The 12,544-nt window shown below is 39.0% G+C and overlaps 1 protein-coding gene across 1 annotated transcript in view; it reads right to left on the bottom strand.

Annotated features, from left to right (window-relative positions):
• The window catches only part of GARNL3 (GTPase activating Rap/RanGAP domain-like 3), a gene marked incomplete at its 5' end in the record, with an annotated part of 34,190 nt that overhangs the window by 13,797 nt on the left and 7,849 nt on the right, over positions 1-12,544 (bottom strand). The window contains 8 exons of the mRNA XM_009873002.1: positions 807-905; positions 1,592-1,703; positions 2,638-2,712; positions 5,029-5,133; positions 5,851-5,966; positions 6,297-6,403; positions 8,473-8,518; positions 10,853-10,961. Coding sequence (XP_009871304.1) covers positions 807-905; positions 1,592-1,703; positions 2,638-2,712; positions 5,029-5,133; positions 5,851-5,966; positions 6,297-6,403; positions 8,473-8,518; positions 10,853-10,961 — 769 coding nt within the window. The remainder of the gene's footprint in view (positions 1-806; positions 906-1,591; positions 1,704-2,637; positions 2,713-5,028; positions 5,134-5,850; positions 5,967-6,296; positions 6,404-8,472; positions 8,519-10,852; positions 10,962-12,544) is intronic.

The following is a 12,544-nucleotide window of genomic DNA, read 5'->3' as shown; positions in this document are numbered from 1 at the left end:
TTGCACCTGGGAAAGAACAACCCCATGTGCCAGTTGAGGACTGACCTGCTGGAGAGCAGTGTAGGAGAAAGGGGCCTGGGGGTGCTGGTGGGCAGCAGGATGACCATAAGCCAGCAGTGTGCCCTCGTGGCCAAGAAGGCCAATGGCATCCTGGGGTGGATTAGAAGGGGAGTAGCTGGTAGGTTGAGAGAGGTCCTCCTGCCCCTCTGCTCTGCCCTGGTGAGGACACATCTGGAATATTGTGTCCAGTTCTGGATTCCTCAGTTCAAGAAGGACAGGGAACTGCCAGAGAGAGTCCAGCACAGAGCCACAAAGATGATGAAGGGAGTGGAACATCTCCCTTATGAGGAAAGGCTGAAGGAGCTGGGTCTCTTTAGCTTGGAGAAGAGGAGTCTGAGGGGTGACCTCATTAATGTTTATAAATACGTCAAGGGGAAGTGTCAGGAGGACGGAGCCAGGCTCTTTTCAGTGATGTGCAATGACAGGACAAGGGGCAATGGGTGCAAGCTGGAACATCGGAGGTTCCACAAAAACATTAGAAAAAGCTTCTCCACTGTGAAGTTGACAGAGCCCTGGCACAGGCTGCCCAGAGAGGGTGTGGAGTCTCCTTCTCTAGAGACATTCAAAACCTGCCTGGACACATTCCTGTGTGATCTGCTCTGGGTGATCCTGCTCTGGCAGGCGGGCTGGACTAGATGATCTTTCGAGGTCCCTTCCAACCCCAAATATTCTATGATTCTGTGAGACATACACAATCAGCATCAGCCACATTCATAGGAGAATCAAAGAACAGGGACCTCTCCTACCTTTCTCTGTTCGGGCAATCAAAAGATCCAGAGCTTCCAACACATGCATCTGCTTTATTTGGAGGGTTTTATCAAATACTTGCACGGGCGGTTGACCATCTGAAAAAGAATCACATATATTTATCCAAAATGCTATTTCTTTTTTTTGTAATAGCAGCCTTATCTTTTTCATCTAAAAATGAAAACAACTGCACAAAACTGCTATGTCTACCACAGCATCATAGCCATTACTTCCTCACAGGAGAGTTTTATCATTGCCATGGATCAGATTATGCAACTGAAGCCTAAAAGACTTTCCTCTGGAAAGTTTCAGAATTATCACTGTGAACGATCTTCATTCCCTCAGTCCTGCTGGCCTTACACGGCACACAGGAGGGGTCAAACTAGCAATATTATTGCTATGGACAAAGCAGCCTTTCACTGTCACATAAGCCCTGGGCTTCATGCTCCCTCTCATCAAGGGCTAAGAAATCCAGACAGGCCATTTAAACACTCCCTGAGCTTGGATGTGACTTCCTCAGTCTTTTCAGATGGTCAAAAACACTTCTGAAACAACAAAACATTCAGAAATCTGCATTAACATTGGATTCCCCATATGGCATGACTCTGATGCAGAATAAATTTCTGCAACTAGGTTACATAGATGTAATAAATTCACTTGAATTGGTAATTATCCCTTTTGGTAAAGACCTACCAACACCTGAACAGAGCTTACAAACAAACATTTTCAAGAAAATTGTCACATACATAAAAATTGACACAAAAACAGTGGATCATTTACTAACCATCTATTAACAAGACGCCAACATCTGTAGAAATCAGCAAGGACTGGCCCCAAGAATCTGCACAGACAACCTCATGAGGAAAATTACTGCAGAAAGATTGCGATTCCCAAGGCTATGAAGTAACATAAGGGATACATATTAAGTACACTAAGAAATGCAGACCATACAGACACAGAATGTGGTGAACATTGACAAGTAATAACATGTAAATGCTTCTGGCAGGATACAAATGCTTCTGGCAGGATACAAGTTCAGTTCATTTTGTTGCAGAGGAAATACTCTCCATATTAATTAAATTTGGAGACTGACTAGTAAGTGTAAGACACGCTCCTGAAACACTGGAATTTAAACACATGCAGCTGATACTCAGTGCAACCCTGGAAATATCCAGTATGGATTTTATTTTAAAAAACCTACAGACTTAAAACGTATCTACCACCATGCACGTGCAATTTGCTTACGTTTTATGGTTCTGTTTGTGACGTTTAGTCACTAGTACATGGTACAGTTAAAGCTGCCTTTCTGCCAAATTGTTCTTTCATCATGTGTTCTCTGTACTTAACCTCCCACAGTCTGCCCCTCTTCCCCCAATTTAAATATTAGCTCAAGTCTCTAACATTCCAGAAGCACTTCTGAAGCATTTTTGCATTACAAGCATTCAGAAGAATGTGGTTTACATCTTTCACTCCCTAATGCCCTTAAACAAAATCTTGTACTACAGGAAATAAAAATACAACTGAAATTTGTTTTACAATTAATGCAGAAGTTAAAATAAAACAAGATTGCACATGGAAAATGGCATTTTTCATCAATTATTCTCAGATATAAAAATATCCACTCTTGATTTAACTTGAGGAGTGCTTCTGCCTACAGGCTCATCCTTTATTAATTTGATATTGACTGCAGAATCACTTTGACACTATATATTTATTCTTTGCTGTTACAGCATCTAATTACAGAAGTAAATAAACAGTATGGAAAACTGACATTCAGTGCAATAATCATTTAACTTTTTCATAACTTCTCAGACAGATGGGTTCACTCACCTCCTTTTTATAAAAGCTTGTGTTTGCCAAGTTAGCTGTGGCATCCCCTTTCACAGTGGTTTTCAATTTCAACGCCTAAGACAAACAAATGTTTCATTTACTTAAAAGACTGCAAAGAAAGGACATTTTAGGATTACAAAGTAGCTCCAGTCTGCAATTCCTATCACATTTTAAGTAATTAGGAAAGAAAGAGAATTCTATATATTGGACAAATTCTGCATGAATCACTGGAGGGCAGCTAGATATCTTCTCAGCCAAAACATATGTGGGTTTTTTTTGTTTTGTCTTTTAAATGTGAAGTCAAAATCAGAAAACTAGTAACAGAGAAAAGCCTGCATCTCAAATCTTACAAACCAGTCATCTACACAATTAATTCTAATAAGCTGGCTGGATAGAGTATTCTTTTATCAATTATACAAGCTGACCTTTCACTTGCAAAACTTCACAACAAACCACTAAGTCAAACTATACATACACATTGCCCGGAGTGTCAAGGACACATGGTCACAGTATCACAAACTCTTCAACTAGAAGTAACTAGAAACGAGCTGATTCTGAACAGGCTAATACTGTACAAACAGCTTTAGTGAGACACACAGTAAGTCTGTTTAAGGTATCCCACATACCTTCACTGCTAATATCCACAGCACTGCTCCTATAAAGTGATGATATGTGGAACCGCCACAGTGTTCTCTAATTCAACGTTTGGAAATTACCTAATCCAATTTTATTGCCCTCTAATTTGCCTACCATCATGCATCACTGCTCACTGCAACTAGCTGCAATGTTACTGCCTCACTGCATTAACATTTTAATTTCATCCCACCAGTCAGTAGAGATCACCTTGACAATAAATACACGTTTTAAATACACTGCTGAGCCAGTCATCAATGAGTTTTGTTTATCATTTAAAAGCTCAGCTGACTATAACTCAGGGAGAGACACATTCACAGAGTTTGGCAAGAACACTTAAGAGCTACATAGAAGGCATGTTGAAATGTGTTCAAGCTTAGAATTTGTAACTTAGAGGAAAGTTCTCTTAAGGAAGAAAAAGATTTAAATGTGAAAAGAATCTTCAAGGAAAACACAAACAAATGAGTATTTATGAATTTTCACCCCACAAACTAGGTTTCTCTTCAATGAAGACTACGCCAGGGACGGAAGTCTTTTTCAAGAAATGGGTCCCAACTAGAATTGTTAAGTATCTTGTCAATGTTTAACTTTGGGGAGGTGGAGGGGACTAAGCTTATAGATTTCTATACTTTCTATAATGGTATTTTTCTTTAACTTCTGTAAAATAGTAAGTAAACTTGGAGAATACATAATTGTTTACTTATGCATGAATTTTACAAATACACTTTTACATACACCTTTTTTCTTTTTACAACTGCCTAGAGTGACTAACTATTTCAAGGTGGCTGGGGAAAGAGCAGTCAAAGCACAGGAGTAGACTTTGCAACTCTGCCAATGCAAGCATTAACAGTCCCAACACTCTTTTGCACCAGCTCTCAACCACCTGTCCCCATTCTCTACCTTTACCCGGATCTGGAACTTCTCAGATTCTTCCACTCTTTAGCTTACTTACTCAGATTAAAAAAATGTGAGGGAAAGGAGAAGGCTTGGGTTTTGCTGTCAGTGTGTTTTTCTTCTTTGTCTTATTTCATTTTTTTCTGTGTTGTTTTCCTGCTAGGTTGACTCCTGACGAGTTAAATCAGCTCAGGAAAGAGGTATTCTTAAGGCAAGCAGCAGAACTATGTCACTAGTCCAGGATCAAGAGACAGGCAGGAAGGAGCAAGGAGAACTGGTGAGCATAGACACTATCTTATTTTCTACTGCAATGAGTTGTCAGCTCAAACTAGGCTATCTAAATAATCAGGAAGTTTTACTCCTCACTGAATCAAAATGTAAGTAAGTTCACAGAATATTAGAGTCAGCGTTTGGTATGTTCAAAGATGTGTGACGTCTGATTTGGCCGAAAGACTGTTGAAACTTCTTCCTGACTACAGCAGGGTAAAACAGAGGGAAGCCATGAAAAATTGTGTTTCTCCAAAGCACAGAAAAAACCAAAGCACAATTCTGCTTGGATGCAGACTTAATCTGCTGCACAATCTTTCAGGTTTGATCCTCAGGTGTTATTTTTTTCAACTTTACTTTAGAGCTTATGTATTTTATAAATATTTGTAATTGTGTTGTGTACCTCAGGTGTTACAAATAAATACTTCTATTCTTATTTCATCTTAACACAGCTTAAAGTAATGCAATACTTCACAACTATTTCTAACCACAGAGAACTGCATTAAGTCCTCATGTAACTCTGCAAGCTAATAAAATTCTAACAAAAGGGATGACACAGTTTTTGTAAATGTAAGTGCACATCTAAATTGATCCTACCTGACCAAGTCGGACAAACTCTGCTTGACGAGCTTCCTCTTTCTTCCGTGTTGATTTTGGGGACTCTGGTAACACATCACTGAAGGATCTTCTGTTGAGCATGTTCTAAAATAGGAAACGTTTCTTTTTTAAACTAAACCAAAAGTTTTCATTATCTTTTAATCTGAGTTAACACAATGTGATAACATTTACACTTTCTGTCTTTTTTTTGGTATTTTCCTGTAGTGATGAATCTAACTTTCCAACTTGTCACAGTGTATCAGTGTCACGTTCCAAACAATACTAACAAAGATCGCAGACATGAAAATGTGGACAAAAAAGTTTAAGCAGATCTATTTAGCTAACAGAAATAAACAGTGGGAAAAATACAGCACCTCAATGATTTCACAAGTATTGAACTTCTTTTTAGTTAGTTAAGAATCACCTTAGGAAAAAGTCTTCATCATTTAAAATGAAGTTATTTGTTACCCAAGGGTAAAAATTATACACATACTGGAATGAGTAAAGGCAGCTTTTGTGGTGACCAGACTAAGACCTGTATTTGTTGAGTCTAAATGTCCTATTCCCTTGCTGCAAGTAAGCTTATACATTGTTATGCTGCTCCTCACACCCAGTTTAAAAAAATGCATAAGGAGTCCCATCCTATCAGGACTGCTTGTCAACTTTTCACATAACTGTAAAACAAGTTATACGACAAGTGATATCTAGTCTAGTGTACGCAATTCAGTGCTCATTAGGATTACATTCTTTTAAAGCAACAGAACATTCAGTCTACTAGTGAGAACAGGAAAGCACATGCAGAGCCCTCCAACTCGCATTTACCTTGTGTAGATCGGGCATCAGGTCTTGGTACAATGAGCGGATCAGCATGTCTAGAGTGCGTTGACGTTTCTGAGAAAAAGTTGGGGTTTCCAAGGTAGCTTTTTCCCCATTTATTACTAAAATATTATGGAAAAGAGAATGATACATTACCTAAATGAACTTTGACAGCTTCCACTACCTCTAGTTTGTCTCTCTACAAAAATACTTGTTTTCACCTTAGGGATTTAGAGTTGCCTTGAATTCTGAATAGAAATTCAGGCTTTTGTTAATCTGACTGAACAGTTTGATGGAACAGACATCCCACTGACACTACAGATTTGCAAAAAAAATTTCTATACACAACAGCAGCATACCCAATAAAATGTCTGCATTTTAAGCATAATGAATTTCAATTTACTACAACACTTACTAAAAAAGTGTTTCTAGCAAAAGAAAAACTGACTTACATTTCACTAACACGAAATCCCTGAATTCCTGGTGATTTGTAAACACAGGTGGGGATGGAAGGGGAGGCCCAAAGAGAGGAACACTTTCTTCTGAAAATATTTTCAGTCTATTGAAAGAAGAAATGTTTATCTATATGGAAAGTTACATTCAAAACCCACCGTTTTTATAGACACTATTCAAACCAGAAGAAAGGACTGGAAACTGTTATCTGGGTATGTCTTAGGTAAGAACTCCCACAGGTCTAACAAAACAAATCCACTTGGAATTATTTGCTAGAGCAAAATTCTGCTTCCTTTACTACTGCTTCCTACAAACTAGTGCTGGGACACTAGCAATTACAACAAAACTTTGCAGCTCTACTCATAGAATAATGTTTTTAGTAGCACTAACAAAAATCTTGTTTACCTACAAAACACGTTGTCCTTGGAGATTAACACTTTACCTATGCATTCACCACTCAAAGACACTTAGGCTAGAGGGATTGGCAGGGAGAAATTCTATGAAGTTTAACAAGGGCATGTGTAGAGTTTTGCACTTGGGAAAGAATAACCCCATGTGCCAGTATAGGTTGGGGACTGACCTGCTGGAGAGCAGCACAGGGGAAAGGGACCTGGGGGTTCTAGTGGATATGTTCTACAAACATATCAGGAAAAACTTTTTCACTGTGAGGGTGACGGAGCACTGAACAGGCTGCCCAGGGAGGTTGCGGAGTCTCCTTCTTTGGAGACATTCAAAACCAACCTGGATGAGTACTTGTGCGATCTACTGTAGGTGATCCTGCTCTGGCAGGGGGGGCTGGACTAGATGATATTTCGAGGTCTGTGGAGAAGCACGGAGCAACTCCGAGATGGTGGAAAATGGAATTCGCTTTATTGCAGGCAGACACAAATATTTATACTTCTTAGTATAAATATACTAATAGGACTATTTGTGGATTACAAACAAGAGACCAGACTATGCAGCCAGGGTTGTTATTAGCTCATGTACTCCTTCAATCACTCTCTTATCACACAGGGAGAACAGACTTTGCCAGTTCTGTTTGGATCACACTCTCCCATTCACTCCCATGCACAAATTGTGTACAAGAATCTGTCCATTGTCACAGACAAACTCCCAACATGAGCTATATTCAGCTGGTCAGGGTCTCTTTTCATAATTAGCAAGCAAGAGTTCTGTACTTGTTTAGAAAAGAGCTCAAGGACAAAAGTCTTAATTCTGCAATGTAGTACTGCCAGCACAGCTAACTGTAAAGTGTATCCACAGAGGTACCTTCCAACTTCTGACATTCTGTGATTCTGTGATTCTGTGAAATATTTGATTCTTTGTGAACAACAATGGCTTATTGCAGCTGAATCTGTATCTCAGTAATAGCAAATTCACTGTCACTGAGGAAGAAAGAGTCAGAATGACTTCCATGACAGAGGGACCTACTGAGTTCTTTTAATCCATAAGGAATCTGGCACAGCGTGGATGAATGGCAAGTACAAAAAATGTGGATATAATATGTTCATCAAGCTATAGCTTCTTTAAGGCATCGTGGCCTTGGTACTTCAAGTGACAGTCTGCACAATGTTCTTCACTGTAAGCCTGCGGTCAGACAAAGATCTTCCAAGCAGCATGTGCAGCTGACATAGGTCATAGCAAGTTAAGTGGTAAAGTTACAGATTCAGCCCATCCCTACTGTCATAAAAACCAGTCAGAACTTGTTTGTTCAAAAAAACCAGCAGTGATTAACTGACAGAGGGTCAAATGGATTCATGAAGGCTTAGAAACTGTTCATACAGTCTGAAATGCAGTACAACATTTGCATGAATATTGATCATTCTAAAACTGTTTGCACAGATTCAAGACAATTTCAGAGATGGCCTACGTCTATCTTACCCCATCCAGGTCAAAAAATAATCACTTATCACTACAAAGGGTGTGAAATGTTCCTTGGCTAGAGCAGAAGTTAAGATGAGGAAAACCACAATAAAACTGACCAACACGCTTCCCGAACGACACAAAATATAAAGTCATTCTAAGCAGAAATTCAGTGTCAGACCTCACAGTGGCATTGCACAAGTTCATTTGGCTTCCTGGCATACAGACAGGTGGACAATACAAAATGTTTTCCCATCATCTCTAAACCACCAGAAACTCAGTGTGAAATTATTTGTTACAATCAGCACCTACCTGTAACTATCATTCTGCTTATTATATCTCACTAAGGCAAAAATATCTGCCATGCAGTTAAGGAAGTTAATCCAGTACTAATAAAGCTCATATGTATCTGAATAAAAGGTAGAATATAATAATGTCAATACATAAAATATTCCAGACTACATACATTTTACTGTTTATAAAGGAGGTGCCATACAAAACTTTATTGTGTTTGACCACTAGTTTTGAAAATTGAGTTAGTCCCACAAATACGGACTTCTTGACATTTTATGACGTGTAAAATGTGCTACATAGTTTTGTGTTTTTTGCGTTTGATAGACTTGTGATTAAAAATTCTTTTAATTGACAGAGAAGTACTGATTCTGAACTTTGTTTATACCAAAACTTCCACTGAAGAAAAGATTCCAATGAAATAATTTACCTAACATAATTATAAGAAAATAGAGAGGGGGATTTAAAGTGCAAGTACACACACAAAAAAATGCATTACCAGTCTTGATGATTCATAACTTCGGTCAAATCTGTTAAAAAAAAACACAACGACATCCTTGCTTTGATAGATTTCCTTAACACAGTCTCTAAGTTTTCAGTACTTATAAACAGTGTCAAAAATAGCACGTCTGACTAATTTCAGTGGCTGTATGAGATTGTTCCAGACAAAAGGGACCTTTGCCAATAGCTGTGATCAGCACTATCTGAGACTGCACAATAAAAAAAGACCTACAATGGAATTCAATTATTTCAGCATGAGAATCTAGTGCTCGTTAAGATACTTGAACATGTACTACCTAGTCTCCAGCTGCCCTTCCAAAAAGGGGCACAGATCTCCTGTAGGCCCTGAGCCATATCTGCCAGACCTGTACAGACATTGCAGATCTCCTGGGACATCTAAACCAATGCTGGAGACCTTTATTTGGGTAACTCAATCCTATCCAACAGGTGATGCGTGGCAAACTGTTACAGCAGCTACCACCGCTGTCCAGGACAGCACATTGCAATATCCGTATGCTAATTTTTCCCATTGTAGAAATAACAAAAAGGAGTCCTATAGTACATAAGCAAGTGAGTATGAAGCCATACTATAGATTCAGTGAGCTCTGAGCTCTACCACAACTGATAGATGAGTGTCAATCTCCAGTTTTCTTGTGGACGCCTTTATCCCTGGCTACTGTCAACTGGAAACATCAGGAAGGTGATACAGTTCCATCAACCAGCTGCAGATTACTTAAAACAACCTAAATGATAACACACCCTTATGGATTTAGGAGACATCTACCCCTCCCACTCATCATGACACCAAGAACAATTGAACCTCAAAACATTCATCAGAAAATGAAGAGTGGCATGTACTGATTATATCATATCAAGTCCTAAGAGCAATAAGGGAAGAATGATTCCTTTTTTTAAGAACACTGGCACTCTGATAAAGAGATACATTGACATGATAAACATTTCTTATTAACAGCATCTAGGTTACTCTGATATCTGAAGTTTTGTAATTTTTTGTCTTTTTTAATTGTGGAATTCAATTTGTTCCAGTCATTTCTTCCATTTAGAGAAAAAGAGGTTAATATTAAAAGCTTAAATCTAAAAATTAAGACCAGTCATGGACGAAACTAGCAAGAAAGTTCTAACAAGAGCCTGAGAACTAGATTTGTAAGTCCTAAGTTTTAAAAAAATTTTTAAAACCTCAGCAACAGAGCATGGATAGAAGTAAGCGTTTTCTTCTTTCCACTCGTTTTTCTTCATTCCATTCTACCTAGCCTAAGATATGCCAGACTGGGATCTACAGATCCATCACTAACGTAACCCCATGATAATCCCCAGTGACTTGCTGCTAGTTTTTTGAATCATATTGTCTTCACAATGTTTTAAACCAAAGGTCTGAAAAACAGAGGTAGCCAAACATTTGGAGAACAAGTTGTTGATGGTTTGAAAGATTTGAGAAACATTGCACTAAACCCCATAAATTCCTAAAATAAACAACATCTAAATGTTAAAAGGCGATATTCAGTAATTTCTGCCAAATTAATACACAACACTATCAGAAATATTTTTATGAATTTATATTTTATGAAAATTTATGAAATTTAATTTGTGAAGTGATCCAAACAAATGCTGTTAATAAAAATATGATTTAAAGATCACGTTCTTGCTTTGACCTTATCTTCTAAGTGGTTCTACATAAAAATTGTGTTATGAGGAAGACTTAAAGACTCCTTGTCAGGCAGCTGCAGGTAAAGAATGCATGAATGCAACTGTCTTTCTGAAATAGTTTACACTTCCATAAAGGATATGCAGAAAGAATTAAAAGTAATATTGATCTTTAAAAAACCCCAAACATAAACAAACAAAAACCAAAACACACTAGAAAATGTAAGGAAAAAGATACGTGTAAAATGAGAGCGAATCATGGATGGCTTGAATGCTGGAGAAGACTCCTCGCCTTCCTGAAATACGATAGTGACAATGTCATTTCCAATATGTCGCTTCCTTTCTACCTGGAAAAGAAAAGAGAGAGGAAGAGAGGGGAAGAGGAGAAAAAAAAAGGTCAGATGCAAGGACTTAAAAGACATAAATAAATACCTTAACAATTCTGTGAGACAATGATAAAAGAATATTCCTAAACTACAAATAGAAAAATTACGATCAGTATGATTGAAGCCAACATGAAATTATTACTTAACCATAAGCAAGTAAACCTAGCCGTGCCATGGTGCACACACAGGGCAGCTGCAAAAATAGCAGCTATTGCCTATTTCTGAGTTAGCAAAGCTATAATTAATATTCAAAAATTTGGCATGGAATGCCTAGCATTCCAAAAAAGCAAATCCACCACTTGAAATAAAAGGAAAAAAAAATGTGGTGCTGCTAAGTTATTCTTTAAGAACAATAAATGTCTTGACTGGCCTCTGGTTTCTGCTGTGATCTTGTCATCAATCCAAGGCAAAAGCACAAGAAAACTGACATGGAAATTAAAAAAGGACAATATCATTATACCATTTAATTGTATTATTATAGTAATACATAATATATAATTATTGCTTAAATAAGAAAATTGCAAAATAAGCAATTTGTGAGTAATTTTAAGTAAATCATTATGGATGTGTGACATATAGGTAAATACATGTGCTTACAAAGTAATTTTTTCATCATATAATACATAGAAAGGTCAAGCAGTAGATGACAGCACACTGGAACAAGTACCCATGAACCCATCTAGTCAATCTACGAGAAGGCAACAGCAGTGCTACAGAGCAAATGCATAAAGCTTGCCATTAACATGGTGCAGTGACCGACTTCAGAGCAGCTAAGACTGCACTGGGGAAGCGAGCTGCAGTAAAAAGGGCCAAGTAAAAGCTCTTTTTTGGGGGCATTTTGAAGCCGGCATAACTTGCCTGGCTTGGGGGCCGGGCCGGGGTAGGCGGGCTGCTGGTAAGGCCGGGTCGGAGGCAGCAACACCCACCGTTTATCGGGCTATAAGTAGGCTGGGGGAGGGCATTGACTAGTCGTTGCCCATTAAGCACAGGGCAATCAAACCGATCCTTCCTGCTCCATGGAGGAGGCTGCTGCGGCTGTTTGCAGCTCGTCGGGCAGGACGCGAGGTGCTACACTTCACTCAAGGAGTCATGGTGGCTACTCGGAGCAGGAAAACTGTGCTTCCAGCCCCCACCCTAATGGACACAGCCTTTCACTGGAGTCGGGGGGCATTGCTGCCTATGGCTGTGTGTGGTGTGAGCAGGTTGATGACCTGCTCAGCTGGGTGGCCCAGCTCCAAGATGAAGTGATGGAGCTTAGGGAAGAGGTAAGTAAATTGAGAAACATAAGGGAGAGCGAGAGGGCAACTGACTGTTTCCACATGGGGATCCCTACAAAAACAGAACGGGAGGTAACTCTTAGTGGAGCAGAGGAGCTCGTAGCCTCTCATCAGCAAGCTCCCCAGCCTTCCCATAGTAACCCACATGAGCAGGGCCAATGGGAACAGGTCTCTGCTTGAAGAAACAAACAAGACAAACGGAGCAAGCGGGTTCCTTTAAGAAGCACACCACCTATAGTGCCCTTGCAGAACAGGTATGCTGCTCTG

Source organism: Apaloderma vittatum, unplaced genomic scaffold, assembly GCF_000703405.1.
Source record: "Apaloderma vittatum isolate BGI_N311 unplaced genomic scaffold, ASM70340v1 scaffold9347, whole genome shotgun sequence".
Taxonomy (NCBI): domain Eukaryota; kingdom Metazoa; phylum Chordata; class Aves; order Trogoniformes; family Trogonidae; genus Apaloderma; species Apaloderma vittatum.
This window is presented reverse-complemented; position numbering and strand designations above follow the sequence as displayed.